The sequence below is a fragment of the Exophiala oligosperma genome (genome assembly GCF_000835515.1).
Source record: "Exophiala oligosperma strain CBS 72588 unplaced genomic scaffold supercont1.7, whole genome shotgun sequence".
NCBI classification, from domain to species: domain Eukaryota; kingdom Fungi; phylum Ascomycota; class Eurotiomycetes; order Chaetothyriales; family Herpotrichiellaceae; genus Exophiala; species Exophiala oligosperma.
In genome coordinates, this window is record NW_015622824.1 from 828,143 (window position 1) to 850,340 (window position 22,198).

General features: G+C 52.5%; 10 protein-coding genes and 1 non-coding gene across 11 annotated transcripts; 5 read left to right on the forward strand and 6 right to left on the reverse strand.

Moving 5' to 3' along the window:
* The first annotated feature begins 478 nt into the window (after positions 1-478).
* Positions 479-566, forward strand: PV06_07598. The gene has a single exon. It is a non-coding gene; the product is annotated as a tRNA-Arg (tRNA).
* Positions 567-1,706: 1,140 nt separating this feature from the next.
* On the forward strand, positions 1,707-4,540 carry PV06_07599 (uncharacterized protein). Its single transcript, XM_016408857.1, has 2 exons — positions 1,707-3,128; positions 3,188-4,540. The coding sequence occupies exons 1-2, from the start codon at positions 2,054-2,056 to the stop codon at positions 4,087-4,089; spliced, it is 1,977 nt and encodes a 658-aa protein (XP_016260611.1). The 5' UTR covers positions 1,707-2,053; the 3' UTR covers positions 4,090-4,540.
* Positions 4,541-4,547: 7 nt separating this feature from the next.
* PV06_07600 (uncharacterized protein) lies at positions 4,548-6,447 on the reverse strand. Its single transcript, XM_016408858.1, has one exon. It carries the CDS (start codon positions 6,089-6,091, stop codon positions 5,201-5,203), a length of 891 nt encoding a protein of 296 aa, XP_016260612.1. The 5' UTR covers positions 6,092-6,447; the 3' UTR covers positions 4,548-5,200.
* Positions 6,448-7,084: 637 nt separating this feature from the next.
* On the reverse strand, positions 7,085-8,540 carry PV06_07601 (uncharacterized protein; the record flags this gene model as incomplete). Its single annotated transcript, XM_016408859.1, has 2 exons — positions 7,085-8,324; positions 8,435-8,540. 2 exons carry the CDS (start codon positions 8,538-8,540, stop codon positions 7,261-7,263), a joined length of 1,170 nt encoding a protein of 389 aa, XP_016260613.1. The 3' UTR covers positions 7,085-7,260.
* A 1,168-nt stretch (positions 8,541-9,708) lies between these two features.
* Positions 9,709-10,597, forward strand: PV06_07602 (uncharacterized protein). Its single transcript, XM_016408860.1, has 3 exons — positions 9,709-9,888; positions 9,959-10,088; positions 10,153-10,597. The coding sequence occupies exons 1-3, from the start codon at positions 9,865-9,867 to the stop codon at positions 10,200-10,202; spliced, it is 204 nt and encodes a 67-aa protein (XP_016260614.1). The 5' UTR covers positions 9,709-9,864; the 3' UTR covers positions 10,203-10,597.
* PV06_07603 (uncharacterized protein) lies at positions 10,447-12,275 on the reverse strand. Its single transcript, XM_016408861.1, has 2 exons — positions 11,921-12,275; positions 10,447-11,871 (listed from the first exon to the last, which is right to left on the reverse strand). Exons 1-2 carry the CDS (start codon positions 12,164-12,166, stop codon positions 10,699-10,701), a joined length of 1,419 nt encoding a protein of 472 aa, XP_016260615.1. The 5' UTR covers positions 12,167-12,275; the 3' UTR covers positions 10,447-10,698.
* Positions 12,276-12,295: 20 nt separating this feature from the next.
* Positions 12,296-14,398, reverse strand: PV06_07604 (uncharacterized protein). Its single transcript, XM_016408862.1, has one exon. It carries the CDS (start codon positions 14,208-14,210, stop codon positions 12,573-12,575), a length of 1,638 nt encoding a protein of 545 aa, XP_016260616.1. The 5' UTR covers positions 14,211-14,398; the 3' UTR covers positions 12,296-12,572.
* A 372-nt stretch (positions 14,399-14,770) lies between these two features.
* PV06_07605 (uncharacterized protein) lies at positions 14,771-15,267 on the forward strand (the record flags this gene model as incomplete). Its single annotated transcript, XM_016408863.1, has 3 exons — positions 14,771-14,879; positions 14,932-15,047; positions 15,100-15,267. 3 exons carry the CDS (start codon positions 14,771-14,773, stop codon positions 15,265-15,267), a joined length of 393 nt encoding a protein of 130 aa, XP_016260617.1.
* A 752-nt stretch (positions 15,268-16,019) lies between these two features.
* On the forward strand, positions 16,020-17,100 carry PV06_07606 (uncharacterized protein; the record flags this gene model as incomplete). The annotated part of the gene is made up of 3 exons (XM_016408864.1): positions 16,020-16,119; positions 16,190-16,684; positions 16,814-17,100. 3 exons carry the CDS (start codon positions 16,020-16,022, stop codon positions 17,098-17,100), a joined length of 882 nt encoding a protein of 293 aa, XP_016260618.1.
* On the reverse strand, positions 16,829-17,843 carry PV06_07607 (uncharacterized protein). The gene has a single exon (XM_016408865.1). The coding sequence runs from the start codon at positions 17,825-17,827 to the stop codon at positions 17,288-17,290; it is 540 nt and encodes a 179-aa protein (XP_016260619.1). The 5' UTR covers positions 17,828-17,843; the 3' UTR covers positions 16,829-17,287.
* Positions 17,844-18,261: 418 nt separating this feature from the next.
* Positions 18,262-21,099, reverse strand: PV06_07608 (uncharacterized protein). Its single transcript, XM_016408866.1, has 2 exons — positions 20,371-21,099; positions 18,262-20,316 (listed from the first exon to the last, which is right to left on the reverse strand). Exons 1-2 carry the CDS (start codon positions 20,781-20,783, stop codon positions 19,455-19,457), a joined length of 1,275 nt encoding a protein of 424 aa, XP_016260620.1. The 5' UTR covers positions 20,784-21,099; the 3' UTR covers positions 18,262-19,454.
* Between the last annotated feature and the right edge of the window lie 1,099 nt (positions 21,100-22,198).

Below are 22,198 nucleotides of genomic sequence, written 5' to 3' on the forward strand. Positions count from 1 at the left end.
CAGAAAACTCGACGAGGCGAGGCTTTTCCGCGACCGGCTGATCACTCAGTCCGTCGTCATTTCCAGGCTTTCTTTCGCTGTTGTTGTCCTGATTAGGGACGCTTTCGTTGGAGTTTGTTGTGTCGGCTTGAGCCTCCCGTTGTACACGGGTCGTGGTTAGGAGGCTGGTGATCGGGTAAATGCACGACCTATCCGTTGGATTTGCTAAAGACGTGATCCCAATGAGAAGCAAGTGGGTGGACGTCAATTACCCAGAGCCATGAGCAGGGCTCTGAAAGACATGATTTCAGATATCTTGTAGTCAGTGTATCTTTGCGGTACCTGCACCTACGCAGCAATAAGTTTGGCGAAAAATGAGAATAATCGGACCATTGAGTCAGCTTGACATCCACTAGAGCAGGGTAGCGTTTTCTGTCGTTGTATATATTTGACACCCCAACTTCTCTCCAAATTCTGGGACCCAACTCCCTGGATTCAAGGCCGACTGGCCCAATGGCAAGGCGCTTGACTACGATACACAAACGTGTGCAATCAAGAGATTGCAGGTTCGATCCCTGCGTCGGTCAAATGACAAAATCATTCTCAAGTAATCCTTTTTTGGATGATGGAATTTTTTTTTAGGAGACAACGTTTCTCCACTGGTCTCTAGGCCCTCTAGGAGTAGTCTTGATTTCGTACAAGGTCTAGGTATTCATTGTCGGCAATACAATACATGAGGTTCTCGGACCTGTCGCTTAGACTCTATAACGAGTGCTTTTTCTTCTCAGAGGAATATTGGATTCCAATCTAGTACTTGAGCTCGTTGGACGTAACCCATACTTTTGTAACCACTACCGAGTAATCGCAGTATACAACGTTGAGCATGACACGCTACAGAATACTGAATACCTAATATGATGATAACGAGGGAGAAAGGGGTAGACATGAATAATCGCACACACCAGGCTTGGTCGTCTCGTCACCTTGTCAACTTGTCAACTTGTTATCTATCGACACCACCATGACCCAATGTTCTTAGGTCAACACATGTTTAACGTATAAGTTTTGCAACCAAGCTACTAACAGACTATTGAACCAATAAGTCTATCGCCGCTCTTAAGGAATACACATGAATCAATTCAAGTCGAGGTGATTATGGTTAGTGATGGCTGGCGCCGGAAAGAAATGCCGAGGCAAAGATCTAGAAGGAGCAACTGCCGCGCGGGACGCCGATCTGGGCCAAAATCTCTGGATTGGACTGATGAACATGCCACTCACTCGCTCAACTGATCATGATACTGAGGATGAGAACCGACTATCACCTGCGTACCAAGACCGTCCAGTCACTCGTACTATTCCGTACCCGATTCCGCATTCCTGGTGGCCCCATCGCCGGCATCGTCCATCTACGGCTATTCCCCCTCTCCACCTTCACGTTTGTCAGCCTCGATGCTTCGACAACCAGCAATGTACAGGGGAAGCACTGAAGAATGCAGGATCATTCTCTGATGCATACAGACCATCATAGCCCTCGAGCTGAATGGCCAAGTCGTCCCACCGCCCATCTACAAACTCTTGGAAAAGGCTGTTATGCCGCATGCTTGAAAAGGGCGCCCAGCAAAGTCATGCCTCTATCTTATTGGTCTGCACGGCACCTCTTCCGAAGAAAATTCTTTTGATCTCCAGGGGGTTTTGGCCTTTTTTGCCCACGGGTTACTCCCTCCGTACAGCCACCGTGACGAGGCAGGCGATTGACTCGGTGTCATTCACGACCTTGGAGTGGACGGAGTGCGGATAGTGCACTTGTCTCATACACCGCAAAACTCTTGTCATGCAACTGGCAACGGGCCTGGCCCTCTTTTTTTTTCTCTCACGCCCTGACATTTTTGTTGTTGGGTTCGTGGATCTCCGCAGAACACTTCATTCGACTTGACGTGCCTCAAATCCTCATGCACACGGTACGTGACCGCGCCCTGTGAATCTCTCGACCGTCTACCACACTCTCCTTCAACCTCCTCCCTCGCCCTCTCTCCCCGTTCTTCTCGCATGACCAAACTCTTTCTTTCCTTACACCATGGCTATCTCCGACAAACCATCTGTCCCTCCTGTGGTCGTGTCTCAACATGACTCGCAATCTCAGTCACAGCGTACCCCCAGCTCCATACCTTCCGAGAAGGAGTTCTACTCAGGTTCCTCCGCCGACCGATCTCCTTCGTCGTCCGACTCCGACCATGACGAACGAGCACTCACCCTGACCGCCACCCAGACATCGCGTCGTTCGCAGTCCCAGTCTCTCGCCCGCACCGTCTCGAGAATAACGACCCGTGGAACCGCATACACCTCCGACCCGCGGTATGAGGTCGACTTCGCCCCCAATGACCCGGATGATCCCCGTAACTGGCCACTGTGGTACAAGTCAATGGGCCTGTTTGCTTTGTCGTTCGGCACGCTGGGCGTAGTCATGTACTCGACGTCCTACACGTCCGGCATGCCGCAGATGATGGTCGAGTTTGGTGTCGAATCAGAAACCGTCGCGACCCTGGGCGTCACATTATATCTCCTCGGCCTGGCCATTGGTTGCTTGATCGTGGCTCCCATCGCAGAGACCTATGGCCGGAAACCCGTGTACACCATATGTACGGCCATGTTCACGATCCTGGTCATCCCGGCGGCACTGTCGCAGGATATCACGAGCATCATCGTCGCGCGGTTCTTCGGCGCCATTTTCGCAAGTGCGTTGATCGCCAACGCGCCCGGCTCGATCGCCGACCTCATCAACGACGAGTGGCGGAGTACGGCCTTTTCGATCTGGAGTATCGGTCCGATGAATGGCCCTGTGGTCGGCCCTACGATTGGCGGGTTCGTCACGCAATCGCTCGGTTGGCGGTGGACGAATTGGATCGCCATGATCTGGGTCGGTGTGGCGTTTGTGTTTTTGTCCATGTTCAAAGAAACCTACGTGCCGGTGCTCTTGCAACGCAAAGCCAAGAAACTTCGACGCGAAGAGGAAGACGACCGATACTGGAGTCGCTATGACGTACGCGTGGGCTTCGTCGAGTTGATGAAGATCAATCTGAGCCGACCTTTCATCATGGCGATTAAGGAGCCCATTTGCATCTTCTGGAACGTGTACATCTCCCTTGTCTACGGTAAGATTGCCCAAACCCCTGCCTCGTCTCCTTGTCCCTGGCTAACGACGAGGTACCAGGAATCTTGTATCTCTGTTTCGTGGCATATCCCATCGTCTTCACCGAGGAACGTGGCTGGTCCGTTGGTTTCAGCGGACTTTCCTTCATAGGTATTGGCATCGGCACCATGTTGATCATTGGCTGTGCATCGCCAATCCGGAAAATGATCAACTCGCACAAGCGCGACCAGGACGGCAATGTCCCGCCCGAGGCGATGCTGAGTATCGTCTGTGTGGCGGCTATCCTCATCCCCGTGGGCGAATTGTGGTTCGCCTGGACCTGTTACCCGACCAGCATCCACTGGGCCTTGCCGATTGCCGCCGGTATACCCTTTGGGTTCGGAAACGGTGCTGTGTTCATCTACTCGGGAAACTATTTGGCGTACAGTTACGGAATCTACGCCGCGAGCGCCATGGCCGGAAACGCCGTGATGAGATCGATCATGGGTGGTGCCCTTCCACTGGCCGGGCCGCCTTTGTATCGCGCCCTCGGGCCGAATTGGGCTGGGACGTTGCTGGGATTGTTGGAGGTCTTGATCATTCCGATTCCGTTCTTGTTCTACCGATACGGTGGCAAGATCCGTGAACGGTCCAGCATGATCCGGGAGATGCGTGAGAACGAGGAGCGGCAAGAACGAAAGAAGAAAAAGGCCGAAGAAAGGTTACGATTGGCCATGCAAGGCGGCGACGAGGAAGAAAAGCAAGACGCTCAAGTCAACCTGTGTCGCGTCAGGAGTCGCATGGACGAGGACGCTGACATTGAGGGTTTGGGACTGGAGAGGTTGAATACGATTCAAGGTTTCACCCGGGAGAACTTGGAGGACCAGTTTCAACAGAAGCAGGTCATACGAGAACGATCTCGAGAAAGATCAAGGATGAGAGAGGAAGAAAGACTCGAAGAGGGTGGCAGGGTGAAGTCGTGAGGTGTACGATGGTTTCCATTCAGTTCGCGGATCAAGACGGTTGAGACGACGGATAGAAGGGGAGTTTTGGAGTTACACCACGAGGGACGGAGGATAAATGATGTGGAACTGGACAGGGAGACCACGAAAGTCACGACATGGAAACACGAACGCATTTTTGAATACTCTCTTTTGATTTTGTCGGTTCTAGCGAGCGTCAGCATGGCGTTTTTGGGCAAAGGTTTCCAAGGTGGGAGACCCAAAGATGTGGCCTTTTTTAAATCATCAGAATACAAAGCAATAATAAAGAGCATGGATTCGGTGGGAGATTTGCAAGAACACATTGCACGTGAGAAGTACGATTCAAGACGACGACGGTTTTGGGATATATGGTGGAGGACTTGAGACGAAAGTTGTAGAGGAGTATGAGACCGAGTCAGAACAGAAAATAATATAATTACCTTGCTGTAAATCTGGACTCTGTGTTCAGTTTAGATATGGAGTGTGTCCGTACAAAGTACCGATGTTCGTGTTTTTATGGTGATTGGTGTTGACTACTCCCGTATCAAAAGGGGGAATTCCGATACAAATTTATAAAACATATATACATTCGCATCGTCTCGACCAGATCTCGGTTGTGTTGTGAGTATCGACCCAGCCAACTCTGCATACAAATGATGACAACAGGTAGACACGTAGTCCCTATATGTAAAGACGCACCCCAAAAAAAGTAGGTCATTCATCGCTCATCGTTTTATCATTGATTGATTAATAAAAAAAATATCCCCCGGGGGGGGGGGCCAACCTTCCCGAGAAACCCTCTCGACGCCTGTACACCGCATAACACCCAATTGATTGTCTCATTCGCAACAGACGTGTATGTGTGTTGTTGGGTAGTGTTTTTGGGGGGGAGGAGGTAAGAAAAAAAGAGGCATGCTTTCTTTTTACCCCAAGTATGAGTGTCTCCTTTTTTTTTGTTTTTGGTCGAGAAATTCCACAAAAACCCCCCCAAAGTTCAAACCGACACGGCGACAGCCAAAAAAAAACAACCAAAAAACCAAAAGTCGTCGCGACATTTGGATCTTTGAAACCTTTTTTTGATGGTAATTCTGTTTCTGTTTTCTTCTTTTCCTCACTTCTTCCAGACCCCACGTTCGTCCTTTGTGTACCTGCCGCCGATGGGGGTGTGTCGCCTCTGAGGTTTCGGCCTCTCCTTGGTCGACCACATCTCGTCCCAAGACTTGATGTGACGGTCCCCCTCGGTGGAGACCGGCGGACACACTTCGACCTCCCGCGGCGTCGAGGTCCCGGACGACGACGCGCCACTCTCCAGAGCTTCACCCTCGATGACCTGCAACATCTGCGCGTCCGGTACCTTGCTCAGCTTCCACTCGTGGCGCATGCGTTCCCACTGGTCCGGCACGTCGTCGACCTCGTCGCCGCTGATGACCCGGTCGAGGACGGGGAGGTCCGACTTGTCGACCGGGGGGGACAGGGCGGGCGGTCCGGAGTGAGGGTGCCTCATTTCTTGTTGTTCGGCGCTCAAGTGGAGCGTGTTTGGTGTGCCCACCATTCTGGCGACGTCCGCCGCACCTTTCTTGTTCCCGTCCTTTTCTCTGTTTCGGTACTTGTCGTACTTTGGGTCCCGGGCCAGTTTCGCCCTGACCGCGGCGGCGTGTTGAGACGTGACCACCACCCGGTCGGTATCTTTCTTGTCCTTTTTACTCTTGAAAAATTGTCCGAACCCGCCGCCGCCGCCACCGCTGCTGTTGGAAGGTTGTTTCGTCTTGTTGGAGGAGGATCGAATTGATGACGTCGAGGAAGAGGTAGATCGAGATCGACCGCGATCCACACCGTTCATACTCGTCGTCGTCCATCCCGGTTCCGACCTCAACGAGTTGATCGACGTCGTACTGTTGTTTCGGGACGACGGGAGTGATACGGTAGGTCTCTTGGGGTAACCGGGCGGTCTTTCCGATGGTAAACCACGATCGAGGGTGTCTAGGAAGGCGAACAGTGCCATTTCGAGGCGGAGAGATACTCAACGGGGCGAAGATGGCGAGAAGCAAGACGCACACAGGCTTAGGGGTGGGGGGTTAGAGGTTGATTCCTTGACCCTGTGAACCCTCAAGGGAGGGTGGGTAAAGGGAGGCGAAAAGATGTACTCGTATGAGAGATAGAAAAAAAAGGAAAGAGGACAACAAGAAGAAGAAGGAAACGAACGAAGAAACAAACAAAAGAGGTCAAGAATTTTCTCGACCTATCTGACCGACCTTGCAGATGGCGATGATCTCAGATAACAACGCACTCACTCCCAGAGGGTATCCATACGTAAAATCATCATCATCATCATTTCATTCATCCATGGGCACGTGTATCTATAGTTCAAGGTAGATAAGGCGGGCCGTATCCGTACAGTAGAGCAGAAAAGACCGAAAGAAAAAAAGCATGTGGCAAGGGGGGGGAGAGGGGTGGTGTTTTTCGATCGGTTTTTTGGTTGTTGGGATGGGAAGAGTTCTGATTCTGGTTTAATGCGATGGAGTTCTCACAGCTCGGTGGAATTGACTGGTGTGAAAATCCGATATCGACACAAGGAGGCCTGGAACCTGATGTCAGGGTCCTTGCTGCTAATCGGATATTGATAAAGTACATACAGTATTAACAAGGTATTGGATGGTTGGGGGGAGAGAATAATAAAAATTGGATATTATTTGGGATGTTGAGTATCAGTTGGCGCCTCTTGGTGCTCAATGCGCTAACACAAATATTGCTTAATCAGTCAATCGGAGAGACTAGCCAGGTTAGGATTAGCTCGGTACTCTCATGTCTGTTATGTATGAGTATTCTACTGGACAGAACGAGAGATGAAATAGTAGGTACTCCGTACCTTGGTGTTATGTACAATGTATCCTTTTATATGCTATACTACTTTGCATACAATAACAAAACTTGGGTCAAAAAGTACATACAGAAAGTCTGACAAATCTACTTGACGAGTCAGTCCAAGGTATGTAGATGTGAAAGAACGTAAAGTCTTCTAGAAATATTTGTTCGTAGCCTACCGACGCCTTCATCTTGACCCTACCTACCCCAATATCCCTATCGACTCTATTCGATATACCAACGCGTATTGCATTCATCAGTGGGACTCGGCGGCATAAATCAACACCCTCCCTGTTTTGGTTTCGGCCCTCACTCCACTCGTCTCAACACCCCATCAATCCCCATGCGCCTCAAACAACTCCTCTTGATGTCCGCCACAGTACGACACCCACACAACGCCATGCACCTCCTGAAATCCTCGTAGAGCACCTCCAACGTCTTCTCGACCCCTTCTTGCCCCTTGTACCCCAACCCCCAGATCGCCGGTCTACCCACCCAGACGTGCCGTGCCCCCAAGGCGAGCGCCACGAAGATGTCGCTGCCCCTGCGCACGCCGCCGTCCATGTGCACGGGGATCCTCCCCTTGGCCGCGTCCACGCACTCGACCAGCGCGTCCAGCGTCGAAGGCACGCCGTCCAGTTGGCGTCCACCGTGGTTGCTGACCAGCACGCCGTCGCACCCGTACTCGATCGCGAGTTCGACGTCCTCGGCCGCCAGGACGCCCTTGATCCAGATCTCCATCTTGGTCTGTGACCGCAGCCAGGCGACGTCGCGTGCCCAGCTGTGGGTGTCGTCGTTGAACGACATGAAGCTGGTGTCGTGCGTGGCCCGGCGGATCATCTCGCTCGTCCAGCCCAACACGGGGAACCCCAGGCCGTCGGGGGTGCGGAAGTCGTTGCGCCACTCGTTGAACCGGACCCCCAACACCGGGCTGTCCGCCGTGAGGAAGATGGCCTTGCACCCGGCCCCTTCGGCGGCGGCCATGATGCGTTCCTGCAGGGCGCGGTCGCGCATCATGTACAGCTGCATCGCGTAGTGCGGGCCGCCGGGTCCGGCGCCGTCCGTCTCGGCCTGTGTCTGTCCCGCCGACACGATCTGCTGGACGGTGTAGTTGGCGAAACTCGATACGGCCATGTTGACGCCCATCCTCGCACAGGCCCGCGACGTGGCGAGTTCACCGTCCGGGTGAGCCATGGCCTGGAGGCCGGCCGGAGAGACCCCCAAGGGGAATTTCACCGTCCGACCCAGACATTCGGTCTGGGTGGTGAGTCGGGAGACGTCGACCAGGACGCGCGACAAGAGGCGGTACTTGTTGAAGGAGGACGAGTTTTCGGCGATGGTGGTTTGGTATGTCGAGCCGGAGTTGTAGAACTCTGGAAGACAAATGTCCAGGTCAGATCAGATCATCGAGTCGACTCATGATCCAACGCTTTGTACTCTCGGCCAGACCTCACACCGAGCCCCATTGTGAGTCGAGACTTACCTCTCGCGATTTCGGGAAGATTGGCATCTGCCCGTTCTTTGATATCTTCGATGCACAGAATCTCCTGGCCCTTGACGGCGACAGGGATAGGCGCTCCTCCAGACATGGTGGTCGCAACTAGTACGTACGCTGTTGAAGAAAAAGAAGTACAATGTAAGTTGAGCAAAGCCCTATTCCGAGCAACAGGGATACTTCAAGTCCATCAATATCACATCTCACCGTCATCATCAGCGTTGTAAAAATAAGGCCATGATTAATATACTTGGAGCGTGGAGATACGCGCCCTTTCGCTGACATTTTGTTGGTTTCTCGTGAAAAAACATTGGCTCGCCAATGCTTGCGAGAAGACAATTACCTTAAAGGGGAAGGTAAGTAAGCTGTTCAGGCTTGTTGACCAGGACTTTCATTGCATGCGAATACGGTACGATTAGATCCTGAGCACAGTTGAGAAGGACAAGTATGTTCTGTATGGAGTACGAGTAGGTATTGTAAGGACATAGTGGAGGATACACTACTGCCTCGAACTGTTCGCCTCAAAACTCCTACTCGTACTCCGTAATTCGTACTGTAAACACCAACTCTCCGCCACTTGGTCCGAATTCGGATTCAATCCTTGGAGATTCCGTGGCTATGAAGACTTTTGTCGGTGTCGATCTCGGTGGCTGAAACTCATTCTCAACCAAAGAAAAAAAAAGGACAAGGCAAGATTGTGGCTCAGATGAATGATGTACGGGGAGTATGTGTTGGGTATCTTTAAGAGGATGCCGCGTCATGCAATGATGCAAAAAAAAGGAAAAAACAAGCCCCGGGCCTTGGTTGACGCGCCCCCCCAGCCTTATAGGCATGAACTAGACGGTCATTATGCCTTGCAGGTGGTTTTAAAACGTTGGATCTCCCCTACAAACTATGACTCCAAGTGCGTGGGTCCCGTTATTTAGTTAACCCGATCGCAACGTCATACCCCCGTGATATAACTCGAGGACCGCGACGTCCGATTCCCATCCGGATCAAACGAGTGGTGAAGATCTACATAAGACAAAATCCTTGTAGTCGATCAAGAGGCTGAGAGACAGAGAGAAACAGGAGAGTCTTGTTTCCGAGTGGCCACACAATCAGCCCAAAAGAAGTTGGGAAAAGGTGAAAACCAAAAGATTCTTGTTTTGGACCATCGGAGGGAAGGGGGCGCCCCGTAGTATCCGAGCGCGCGTAGTTTATCCAAGACGAGACTCTGAGTTACAGACCTATATAAACATGTTTGGTAGTCTGTTCGGGGCCACTCCGACATTACGTTCTTCTTGTTATTCTTTGATTTACAAACCAAACACGTACAAACTACAAACCACCAACCTGTAAACAACTCGATCAAATTCGACAAATCACTTTACACGAACCTATCCTCTCAGATACAATCTTAATCTCGCACTTGCAAAATGTCTAGACCAGCATCTTCAACGGTATGTTTATCTGGCACCACCACCACCACCACCACAAGTCACGACCAAACTAATAATTATCTTAACACAGAGCGATGTCCTTCTCTACTTTTTAGCCATCTTTCTCCCTCCCGTCGCCGTCTTTCTAAAGACTGGATGCGACTCCAACTTCTTGATCAATATCCTCCTCACCATCCTAGGTTGGATCCCAGGTTGTCTTCGTAAGTGCCGTTCCACCCAACTACCGTAGAGCAAAGGTTGTTGACAATTCGATTCAAATCCAAGACGCTTGGTACGTTATCACCAAGCACGAACGTCCGGCTCGTGTCACCTAGTGTAAACTCGTCGGGTCGGTCGAACGTGTTATTGTACGGAGTAGGCGAAGAAGTCCGATCGGTTGGATGTTGCGATTTACCTATGATCATACTCCGAAATACGACATACTGTTGGTACACGAAATTCCCAAGATACCCAAACCGAAATATCATGTTTGATCGTCGGGACAGCTGGGGAGCGGCGCGGTGATTTTCCCAACCTTTTCACAGATACCCATTGGTGCATATATGTACAGCGGCAGGATGATTCAGATAATAATTAATTGTGGAAAGCTGAGGACTTCAAGTTTTTGTGTCTACTTCACACATCTTTTGATGAACATTTGGACTGGCCTCACAGTGATCGTACTCAAACGACGGTATAAACCCAACAAACCAAACACCAGTGTAGTGCTTCTTTTTTTGTACAGTAGATGTCCCTTGAATCTAATCTCAAACGCCAGACTCACAGAAACTCCCACTATCACTTCGCCATGCTAAGAAAAACCTTCCAACCTCACCGTCCTGCTTTCTCCTTCTCCTCCAAAACCCTCTTGGCCTCGGTCCCACTGGGACCGGGTCCGTTCAAAACAACACTCTGGAGGATGCCCACCGTGTGGATGGACAACCACATACCCGGCAACTCTTGAGCCAGCACTTCGAAGCATTTCCGAACCTCCGAATCCGCCATGGGGATCGCCATGCTCCCTTTGATGTCACCGACGAGTTGCTTGAGGCTAAAAGAGACCTTGCCACGTACTTTGCCCGGGCTTGAATGCACCGAAGAATCGAAACGAGACCCGAGCTTTTGTTGTTGTTTCAGTCGGAGAATGTCGACCACCTCGCCGATCCTGCCAATGGCTCGACGGCGTAGAATGGCTTCGGGACTCGGGGGAGCGGCTGACGAATTGGCGAGTGCCTTGGCTCGAACGCGATCCAACAAGGACAAGGTCCGATCTTTGACGACCTGGGGAGTTTGCAGATCGTTTCCACCGCTGGAGGAGCTCGCGTGCGACGAGAATTGAGAGCCGGGTCGATTTTGAGCCTGTGTAGAAAGCCCGAGGATTTCCCTCCGCGCCGCAGAAGCTTTCGCCTTGCGCGCCTGTGTCTGCAGGCCCACGGAGAACTCGAGTCGGGGCAAGGCGTGGCCGTCTTTGGACAACAACCCACTCAAATTCTGGCGTTGAGAAATCGCCACGGCCTCGATCTCGACCTCGTAAGACTGTTGCAGATTCTTCTCGTCGTATTCTTGGTTCGGTTGGACGTATTCGACGCTGTACCGAAGGACGTCGCTGCCGTTCAAGTTTAATCTGAATGGGCTGTCTTGATGTCTCAGCAGCTGCCCTGAGATGACGTCGCTGGAAGCGTCGAGCTCATATATCGCGAGCATGCGTTGGATGTCGTCTTGAGTGACCGCCCGTTTCTTCCATAATCTGGTGACCGAGGTCAACAAGCTGCCGAGGTCTGCCGGGGCGGATCGGCCGTTGTGGACGCGATGCAATGAAAAGGCTCGGAGAAAAGCATCGTGCATCGAGACAAAGTCACGCAGGACCGGTGGAAGATCGTCATTCCCATGCTGTCGAGCGGCACATCGGGGGTTGAGCGAGAGTTGACAAAAGTCAATGCAGGGGTCGACATCGATAGAGTCTTCCCGCTCAGACTCGGGCGGCGTTGCGAGCTGGAGCTTTGTCTGAAATCAATTAGAACATCGTCGAGACTTCTTGAGCAATGGGCAGTACCTTTTTGGTTGTGGTGGCCGCAACGCGAGGAAGACTGTCGGCCTCGGTGTCGCTCTCGTCAAATTCACGCTTCCGCTTGGACGAGCTCTTGACCACCTTCTTCTGACTGACGACCTGGCCGAGAGACACCTCTTTCACAACCGCTTCAAGTTGGGTCTTTGATCTCGTCGACTTGGAGATTTTTGTGTAGTTTTGGAGTGTCTGTCGTTTGGAGACTCGGTGACTGTTTCGGGAGGAAGGAGCCATGGTCGGGATGCAGACACGGAAGGAGCGACCCAGAGATGAGATTCCGAATTCTGACAGAAGGCACGATGGTGAAGAAGCACGACCTGATGTTGAGGAGGATTCAGAGTTCAAACTGCGCCAGAATACGAATTCAGCAGGGACCTCGGTGTTTTATTTGAACTGCTATAGAGGGCCGTGCACTGGTCTGGTCAATGCCCCGGCCTCTGATTAAAACGCGAGCTGGACGCGGGCGCGGACGCGTGCACCACAGCACGCTATTCCCGATTGGCTAAATTGAATTCCCAGCCTCGTCACCTGACACTAGCCCCACTAAACCCTGGGAATAGCCAATTATTGATTGTATGAAACAGAATGCCCGCCAACGCCGTCGCTAATGTACAATACACTGCCGCCATGCCGCAGATCCCTAATCTGAGTCCGGAATGAGCACTTGGTCTGGCCGAAGTCTAGGGGTCGGAGTCGAACTCGAGTCGGCTTCGACTTGGTCATCCTCGCTATCGTGATCCCTCGCTCGGCCTTTGCCCTTGTCCTGCTTCTTCTTCTCCTCCTCCTTCTCATCTTTATCTTCATCTTTGGCCTCGGCCGACGCCGTCCTTTGTCCATTCAAGTCTGCCGATGCTGGAATCCCCCTGATCTCTTTGACCGGGTCTTCTTCCACCTTGGGCTTGGGAGCTGGGGCGTCGAAAATGGTCGCAATCGCCCTCGTCTCCAGGGCGTTGTCGTCGGAGATCTTGAGCACGTGCTTCCGGTCGCTCCAGAATTCAAGGCCACCTATTTGCGCGTTGGCGGCGTCGACCGCCTTCACCAAGTTGTCAATCCTGCGGCTCTCTTCGTCGCTCTCGGGCCGTTTCTCATCTTCGTGCTTCTGCCGATGCCGGCGGGCGTGGTCGGTGGTCTTCTTAAGATGGGCCAGCAACTGAGTCCTCGAGTTCTGGAAGACGAGGAATGACATGATGTCGGGTATGTGCTCTCCCAAATAGTAAAGTTCGTCGCCGGCTTGGTTGACGAAGTGCTTGACCAAGTCAATCTTCTCCCGATCGACCGCGGCGAGCTTGAGTGCTTTGAGCAGACTGGCGATGTCCTTGACGTCCTCGGGAGGCAGCTCCGACGCGGTCGTACTCTGATAGCTCAAAAAACTGGCCGGCCTGGCGGTCTGGGCGGTGCCCTCGACGACACTCGCGGGGCTCCGGTCACGTTTCGAATGGATCGTGAAGTAGTCGCCGGTAAGATGATGGGCAGCGCCTACACTCCCCGGCCGAACGCGGAGCCTCCCGTCGTCCCTCTTGACCCGCTTCCGAAGCCACCTCCTGCGCCTGACGAAGGAATGAAACCAGGGATGTGTACCGTGCCAGGAAAAGTTCTGTCCAAACGAAAACGAGTATTGCCAACCTTCTTCGTCCACGTCATAACTCATGTCCACGTACCAAGTTTTCCATGCCCATTCCCAGCTCGGATCCGGCACCTGAGCGTTCGTGATGTTGACGGGCGAGTCGTGGAAGTCTTTGTTCACCCAGGGTCCTGGGTCGACGGGCAAGAGTGAGGAGTGGGAGTAGAGAGGGATGCCACAGAAGAAAGAACCGCGTTGGTTCTCGTAGAGTATGTCAATCTCATGAACTTGGTGCTTGAGCCGCTTCGACTCTAGCCTCCTCTTTTCCACGCTCTTTTGCCCTCGATTGACCGACCCGTCGTGTGCAAAGTCCACGGTCTGTGTGGGCTGAGCGTGCTCGCCTTCTTCGACCGGCTCCGACGCCGGCCTTGATCCTTGCGGCTGCGGTTCATCCACGCTGGAATGTGTAGCCACGCGGTCTGCCTGCCATTTGGCATATTTTCTCTTGACGAGTTGATCTTTGACCAAGGCTTTGGTGGGAATCTTCGACAGTCTGCTGGATTGTGCACTGGCCGAACTTGGTTGAGGTGCATCTTGCTCTGGAGGATCCGCCGCTTCAGTGGCGTCGATCAAGGAGATTTCGTGATCGTAAGGATCTGCAAAGGCGCCATCGGCGGTTGAGACGCGAGTTGCGAAGTTGGAGACATTGTTGGACATTCCTCGACACCAGACAAGAGACTTTCAACATGGACTCGTCACCAAGAAAGGTAGATTGCCGTAACGTGGGGGATATTGAAGGCCGTCAATGGCGATGCAAAGAGGGTGGGAAGCTGAAAAAAAAATGTCGTGGCCATCTGGCCAGGAAATAGTTGTTGACGTCGTGGAGGCGCAGGGCACAGGCAGGCAAAAGTCAAGATTTTGGCATGAGCTGGCGAGGGTCACCGTAATCCAATAGGCACTTAAAAAGAGGCACTAGAGGGCCTATCTGGCGCCTAAACGAGTAGTCGTACTCGTACCTCAGGCTCGAGCTCAAGCTCCCCCGCATCGTCATCATCATCATCGACCAGCCACAAACGACTCCCAGCAGAGGGCACCAATGATGTCACGGCCACCATGCATGCTCTACAACTTCATCATGCCACACGAACTGATTTGTACATTCTCTTTCCTCAAATCTTTCGAACTTGAACATTTGACGCTCTTAACCCTCAATCATTGAGCGATTCACGTCCAGACGACCTCCCTTTCTCAATCACTTCAACTCCAAATCAACCATCATGTCAAGACGAGGACTGACGATTGCCGGACTGGCTCTTGCTGGCGGTGCCGGATACTATCTCTACTCGGCAGGTGGTGATCCGAAAGTGGCTCAGAAGAACTTGGAAGGTCTGTAGAGTCTGTGAATTCACCGGGGGGCCTGTCACTGATGGTTCTACAGCCGACGCCCATAAACTCTCGGCCGAAATCAAGCACGATCTCCCCGGCAAAGGAAAGGAGGCAGAGAAGAAAGGAGAAGCTTTTGCATCACAGGCCGGCAGGGAATTCGACAGAGCTGTGAGTGTGGTGCTTCCGCGGTGGTCGAGTTATTCGCTAACACGCACATCAGTCTGCAGATGCCAAAGCTAGACTTGCCGAAGCCGAAGCCAAAGCAAAGGAAGTCAGCCAAAAGACAGGCACACAGATCAACAGTGCCATCGACAAGTTTGACAAGACGGTGGAAGACAAGGCGGCCAAGGCAAAGAGCGGGATCAGCAGCTGGTTCGGTGGAAAGTAATGGTCTAATACCCAGGTCGGTGGTCGGTGTTGGCGCACAGGAGATGATATCGTCTGTACATTGTCTGGAAGTCACAACTCAAGTTGAATTTTGATTCCCCATCACTGAATTTGTGTTTCCGATTGCCGGGATTCTGAACTCGAGACAGGCCTTCAAATCACGCCGTGCCGAACAATATAAAGTCCAAAGTGTCATGCAGGACTGCATCCGCTAGCCGGTCAAGGATTGCAGCCCGTAATGAGCACGAGATGGTCCCTGCTGAAGGTCTTTTGCGAATGTCTATTGCATTGCCGTTCTCTGACTGCAGGTACCATCGGACCAGCCCATCAAGGGACGGCTCGTTGGGCCATTGTTTCTCTGCGACTGTAGTCTCACGATTCAATATGATGTGATGGGTCTCCCACTGACGTGTCGTGCGTACATATCCACCGCCAAGGAGGGATGGCCTGCTGTAGCGAGTCGGTATTTCCGCTCAGGTGCACTACCATGCAGCCAAGACGCGTATTGGGACCATGGTAGGACTGGCTTCCGATTGACCCTCCAGCATCAGACTATAGTTCGGGCGAGATACGGCACCTTGATGCGTTGGCTTCATGGTTTGCATGAACGGTGGATGGACTGTAGCACTGCCACAGCATCGGATCTTTTGTCGTTTGCTCCTGCCCCGGCATCGAGCATAAAGTCATCCCACTGCTCCGTACCTACTGTAAGAATCCTCGCCGTTCGAACTTTCTAGTTCGTGATTGCCGAAAATGTCCTTCTTTAAGAAAATCAAAGATGAACTGAAGGAGATGCTGAAAGACGATGATGACAAGGACAAGCAGAAGCAACAGAGCGGAGGACAGTTAGGATGTGAGAATTGACCTTGTCCATTCAGCACATCAGGCTCGAGTCCAAGAACTGACAAGCCATCGTGGTGTAGTTGGCTCGTCGGATCAATACCAGCCGCAGCGGGATCTCAACCAAGCACCCAACACGTACAGTCAATATCCGCCATACCAGCAAGGTCCGCCGGGACAGAACTCGTACAACTCACCGCCGCCACCGAACGCAGATTATCCTCCGCCACAGAACCCTCCCCTGCCCCCGGGGTGGATATCTCAGTTCGACCACAATAGCCAACGGTGGTACTACATCTATCAGCCGACCGGTCAGGTACAGTGGGAATTCCCGGGCCCTGCTCCAGGTGTGCCGCCTCCTGCTCCTGCTCCCGGGTTCCAACAATCATACGGTCAAGCCATGCCTTCCGTGCCATACATGCCGGGACACAATGAGAATTCGAAAGGTTACTACACCGGTTCTGTACAACCTGAAAAGAAGGGTTCGGGGATGGGCGGTGTGATCGCCGGAGGTCTGGGCGGTGCCGCGGTGGGTGCACTCGTGGGACATGCGTTGAACGACTCGGATAGTGATAATGGTGAGTTGCGAGCCTTTCGCAAGCATGCCCTCTCTATTCCATTTTCATTTGACCATTCTTTTCATTATCCGTGCTGTCGTAAGTCGAAGTTGTAATGAGCAGGAGATACTAACGACCGGGCGCGTACAGAAGGACGTGCTTCGGCCGCTGGTGCTGGGTACGGTGCCGCCCCCGGTGCATACGGCGCTCCTCCGGGCGTTCCACCAGCATCAGCAGATCCTCCGCTCGAGTTCAATCCAGATCTCTCGTCAAGTCAACGTTCGTCGTTGCAGGAGGCACGCGAGAGCCTTGAAGAACAGAGGGCAAAAGTTGCCGAGGATTCGAGTCCGAGTAGCAGCGATATCGAGGACTTGAGGGAGGCCGAGGAGGAATATGCAAGTGAAGTTGAGAGCGCACAAGAGGAGCTCGAGGACTAGGACTGATGTCGAAGTAGGCTCTTTGGCTGTGTTGAACTTATCGGAGAACGTAGAAACGACATTGCCGACGCTTTTTTGCCAGGGGTTGGAAGCTCATCGTTGTTCATGTGTAGATCTTCGTTTGTGTTCATCCGGATGTCAACATCGTCGCTGTCAGTCCGCTGGTTGACGCTTTTCTGGAAACACGTCATACTGGCTTGCTCATCAGAACTTTCTTCCCATCTTCAAGCCAAGCTTGGACTGTCCAGCCCGTTTTTTGCAGGATGGCAAACATCTTGGAGAACGTCTCTGGAAATGTACACACACTGAGCATGTCGACCCCTCTGTTCCGTGCTTGTTGCTCGAGGCTGGTCACCAGAGAGGCGAAGACACCCCTTCCACGAGACGTGGCGGTAGTTCCGGCGAGCCAGATATGCAATGTCCGAGTCGAGATTTGAGGATTTGCCTTTACGTGGGCGAAGATGAATCCCAGCACTTCCTCCTCCAGCTCCGTCTGATCTTTCGAGGCAGAAGAAGAATCGCCGGACATCGGCAGCGGCGTCGCGTACAAGATGATCGAGTCCGGCTTGGAGAGTCGTCTGTGCCATTCGTCCAAGGAGGAGTGATGAGTCGGCGGTGACGAAGAAGTGTCGAAGATGTAGTTGGACAGAGACAGGATTGGTCTTATGGCTTCTCCGGACGCGGTCGAGTCTAGCTTGTGTATTGTGAACTTGTCGGCGGATGTCATTTTTGGCCCTGCTGCTTTTATTCGTACGTGGTTTGAACAATAGTGAGTCGAATAAATATCAGGTAGGTAGGTATCTTCCAAGGTTCGCTTTCCATTACCCAATCAGGCCTAGCTTACTTACCTTACTATATATCCTTTGCAGACAAGACACACGAACCTCTACGACTACTACTACTACTCCTCCGTAGACACTCCGCGGTTCAAAAGATAACCAGCTAGACGGAAATTCTGAAACACCCACTGCCTCAGAAACTTCCTCATCCCCTTCTCGGTCTCGGCCTACGGTCGCCAAAGTGTCGGCTGTGTCGACACTGGGGTGGTACGTCCACACTCTCTCATCGTGGCGAGTCCCTTGATCGGCAATAGCATAAGAAGAAAGCCCATCTACTTCGAAGAGCACGATATGAGAGGACCGTTTCGAAAATCACACCCAAAACAACTGCAAAGGCAGACACACATCTTCTGATTCAACAGGTGTCATTAATTATTATGGTATTAGATTACTTCTCATCGAGGAAGCGAGCATTCTCAACGAGCTCGCTCAGACTCGGCATGCAAACGGAAAGCGGGTGAAGCTGGTCGGCAAGCCCCCCTGACAGTCTGCCTTGTGCTCCATGGCCACCAGGCCAGGGACCCAGGTCACACTGCCTCTTCTGGCTTCAATGATCCATGAACCCTGCACGAAGCCACGCTGCGTAGGCGCCCACACCCCGGATTTGAAAATCGCCAGCCAATAAAACCAGGCTGGGTTGAACATGCATAAAAATGTTGTGCTCAGGGTACAACACGTCCAGGCACGACCACTGCCATCAGGCTTTGTGGCTTAGCCGGGGGACGTATCCTGCTGCGCCTCCGCCGTAGCCGCCCGAGTGACTGGGAATGCGCTGGTTTGTGCTTCAATTTTCCTTTTTCTAATCGCCGCATTGGAAAACACCGGCGTTCAATAACACCCCAATCTTCTCCCTGACAGGGTCCCTTTCCCTCTTGTGAATAATGGTAACAAAGCGAATGGCATATCGGTCATAAACACCATGTCTCGATATCTTTTGTACAAAGTTTAGCGAATGTAGTGCGCCGATCCAGACGGTAAGCAGTAGCCGCTGGAAATGGTCGAAAATCAAAGAAAAGTTCCTGCCCAGAAGAATAAAACGCCTCACATCCTGTCGCTCGCCCCGGCGACAAGACTGCCAAGGATAAGAATGGCATGACGGATCTTGTCCGTACCCAATGCCCGTGTAACGGCCCACGATACACCAAAACCTGGTCATGCTGCTGTGCAAGGCTGATTGGTAACTCAGGAATGACAACAAGAAATTGTGTGAAAGAATTGGTGCAGAGAAGAAAAAAGGGTGAATCTTTGCACCGCGGATTGCAGCTGGCACTCTCTGTTGAGTCGTGTGGTGTAGGAGCCCGCAGGGCGTGACGATAGGTTAGCGAATGTCGAGTAACGCTGCTGATCCCTCCGTGGTCATTACATCTCCACTTCATATCTATTTGGCAAAGCTTCAAAAAAAGTCGCTCAGATGCAAAGTCCCCAGCCGTCAAGCATAATCTCGTGTGGGAAGAACGCCGTGCTTATAATGCTGAAACCGAACGAGTGTAAGGTAGGAAAAAACAGGGTAAAACCTCATCTTTCATGGTTGGAGTAGGCCTCAGTCCAGAGGTTCTGGCTCTCCTCGACCGGGCTCAGTGAGCCGGACGAGACGGAAGATGAGGAACCGATCGTCCACTCATCGCTTTCAGGATGACTGCCGTCGATACCGGCGAGACCGTAGCCGTAGTCACTTTGTTCCTCGCCAATTTCGACGTAGTCGTAATCCCAACGATATTTCTTGTCGGGTTGAAGGCGAGGCAAAAACTTGGCTTTTGCGAAGTAGAAGATGACGGCGGCCAGCATGCTGCCGGCGACCAAGTCGACCGCGTAGTGGTGCGACAGATACATGGTGGCCCACCACAGCCACATGGCGTAGAAGGCAAACAGGGGAGTGAGTTGCGGGAAAACATGACTCATAAAGAGTGCTTCCAGGGTCGATGTCGCCGCGTGGAGAGATGGGAACGCTCCAAAGACCATGGGAGAAGCGGTGAATCCAGACGTGTACATGTCGAATCCAAGCAACGCATCGATCCGCGCCAGACCGGCTGGGGAGCCTTTCATGGAGTAGTTCGCCGGGGCCAAACCGTACATGTTCTCGTACCACGGCGGGGAACAGGGAAACAGTACTTGTGTGATGACCCCGAAGAGGTTCATGTATCCGAACGCGAAGCCGAAAACAGGCACCGTGGTGGGTGGTCCATACACAAACATGATGGCCGAGCACACAAAAGGAGCTCCAAAGTGTCCCAGGCCGTACGGAAACCACGCCAATAGATCCAGGGCTGTGCTTTTATGGGCGGACAGGATGTTGCTGAGGTTTGCGCCATAGAGGATGTTTTCAAGCGCAGGTAGGACTTTGACCCAGATCGGAGGTCTCCATTCGGCTGGGATGAATCTGGAGGGGGTGTTAGTCTGGAGCAGGAACGGCATTTCGCGAGAGATAGCTCACCTGCAGGCGTAAAAGAAGATCAGATATGCCGCAATGGGCATAAAGGGTCGGAAGAATTGTCGCGTGATGGGAAATATTAATGAAGTGAGCAAGAGGGTAGCGACCGCCGTCTTGACCAGAGGGCCCGGCGACTCAATGATACTCAGGGAAAATATGCCGATGAAGGCCAAAAACAACCATTGCGCATCGTAGATGGACCATTTGTGATTCTGGAGCGCTCGTAACGTGTCTGCAGGAGAGAAGGATGTCTGGAGATTGGCAAAGGACGAGGCCGGGGACTGGCGGTTGCGTAGCTTCGACCGCAGCTTGCGCCGCAGTCTATGAGGAACGAGGATCTGGATCGACCGCCATGGTAGCTGGATGTGCTTTTTAGAGAGAGGCGTGTCCTTCCAGGACGCAAGGGAGGACTGCATCGCAGCTTGCGATGGCCACGAGCGAGGATCGGTCGGAGCGTCGTCAAAACGTTTCGGTGTGTGGCGGATGGGCGGGTTTTGTTTTGGCGGCCAGAGACGATGGAAGGACGACGGCGATAGAGGACAAAGGAGAGGCAAGAGGTAGAGGGTGAAGAGAACCTGGGGTCGAGAGGTGATTCCGAGCAATCCGAAAGGGTAAAGAAAACGAAGAGAGGTCTGAAGGGCTTAGGTGAGCAGTAGAGGGAAGGCGGTGATGGTGGACATGGATGTCGGCGGATAATGCATGCAAGATGACCAGGCAATGCCCAAATTGTGCACAGCGAACGGGAGCATGAGAAAGAAAAAAGAGGAGGAAGAGGAGCCGTTGCGGGCATTGTGCCTCAGCCACTAAGCCAGTGCCGTAGAATTGGCCTCAAGAATCTAGCCTATAGAAGACTAAATCTGGGCTATTAATGGTCCACCGATTAGGCTTCCACACGCTCCCACAGGCACCCAGAGGCCCTAAGAGGCTCACCTGCCACGGGCTGGGCCCCCTGGAAACCGAGCATCCATACAGTACTGGAGTGTCATAGAGCACTGGCATCCGCTGCCGTGCCGAGCAAAGAAAAAAAAAACTCTTTTCTACCGGACGGATCTTTCGATCTCGACGTCACCTGGGAAGAAGCCGTGGTCAGTGATGCAACTGTGCAGAAATTCAATAACATTGGCAATAATGGCCGCTGTCGTCTGTGCCGCAATAGCATCATAGAAAACCAGAAACATCGGTAGAGTTGGTTCGTACTCGTATCCGTACTCTGTAGATAGTTGTCGGTGAACGGGGGTTTACCTGCAGTCTCGCCCCAGCCTCGTCTCGTTTCGTATCTTGATAGATCACATGGAGGGCGTGATGATGCCTGAGGATTTTTGCGAATACGAGGCATGGTTGGTGCTTGTCCCCTGGCTTCCTGACGCGAACAGAACTCCCCGTCCCGCCGACTGGTTGGTTGGTTTAGCGAGCGCTGACTTCTGATTGCGACCAAATTTCCTCTCCGGGTTTGCATGACGGTCATTCATCACATTAATCGGGTAGCATTTAACCATTGTCTTCCAGTCTGACAGTAAAATTTCTGTTGGAGCACCAAGGTCCAGATGCAAGCCTTTCTCCCTTGCAATGATCCTTCGTTTCACCTTCAATTTCCCCCCTTCTCTGGTCAAATTAATTTCATTCTTCCCCATCTGAGGGAAATGGTTGATTTCTATCCGTACTCCATCCAGTGCATTATCTCGGAGGGTTCCTGACCCGTTCCACCACTCGAGTACTTGGATCATTTGGTCGGCAGCTCGGCCTGTGTTGGATGTCCGTGTCTTCCTGTTTGTGTCAAGCACGTGAGGCGCGTCAAGTTTCTTTTATGGAATTGTATACGCCGAGCTGGGCA

Excerpts from the sequence above, each read along its gene's own strand:
- PV06_07599 (XM_016408857.1), top strand. The coding sequence starts at position 2,054 with ATGGCTATCTCCGACAAACCATCTGTCCCTCCTGTGGTCGTGTCTCAA. Across the intron at positions 3,129-3,187 it reads GTACATCTCCCTTGTCTACG|GAATCTTGTATCTCTGTTTC; the intron begins GTAAGATTGCCC and ends ACGAGGTACCAG.
- PV06_07600 (XM_016408858.1), bottom strand. The coding sequence starts at position 6,091 with ATGGCACTGTTCGCCTTCCTAGACACCCTCGATCGTGGTTTACCATCG.
- PV06_07602 (XM_016408860.1), top strand. The coding sequence starts at position 9,865 with ATGTCTAGACCAGCATCTTCAACG. Across the intron at positions 9,889-9,958 it reads CTAGACCAGCATCTTCAACG|AGCGATGTCCTTCTCTACTT; the intron begins GTATGTTTATCT and ends ATCTTAACACAG. Across the intron at positions 10,089-10,152 it reads TTGGATCCCAGGTTGTCTTC|ACGCTTGGTACGTTATCACC; the intron begins GTAAGTGCCGTT and ends TTCAAATCCAAG.
- PV06_07603 (XM_016408861.1), bottom strand. The coding sequence starts at position 12,166 with ATGGCTCCTTCCTCCCGAAACAGTCACCGAGTCTCCAAACGACAGACA. Across the intron at positions 11,872-11,920 it reads CGGCCACCACAACCAAAAAG|ACAAAGCTCCAGCTCGCAAC; the intron begins GTACTGCCCATT and ends AATTGATTTCAG.
- PV06_07604 (XM_016408862.1), bottom strand. The coding sequence starts at position 14,210 with ATGTCCAACAATGTCTCCAACTTCGCAACTCGCGTCTCAACCGCCGAT.
- PV06_07607 (XM_016408865.1), bottom strand. The coding sequence starts at position 17,827 with ATGACATCCGCCGACAAGTTCACAATACACAAGCTAGACTCGACCGCG.
- PV06_07608 (XM_016408866.1), bottom strand. The coding sequence starts at position 20,783 with ATGCAGTCCTCCCTTGCGTCCTGGAAGGACACGCCTCTCTCTAAAAAG. Across the intron at positions 20,317-20,370 it reads ATCTTCTTTTACGCCTGCAG|ATTCATCCCAGCCGAATGGA; the intron begins GTGAGCTATCTC and ends CACCCCCTCCAG.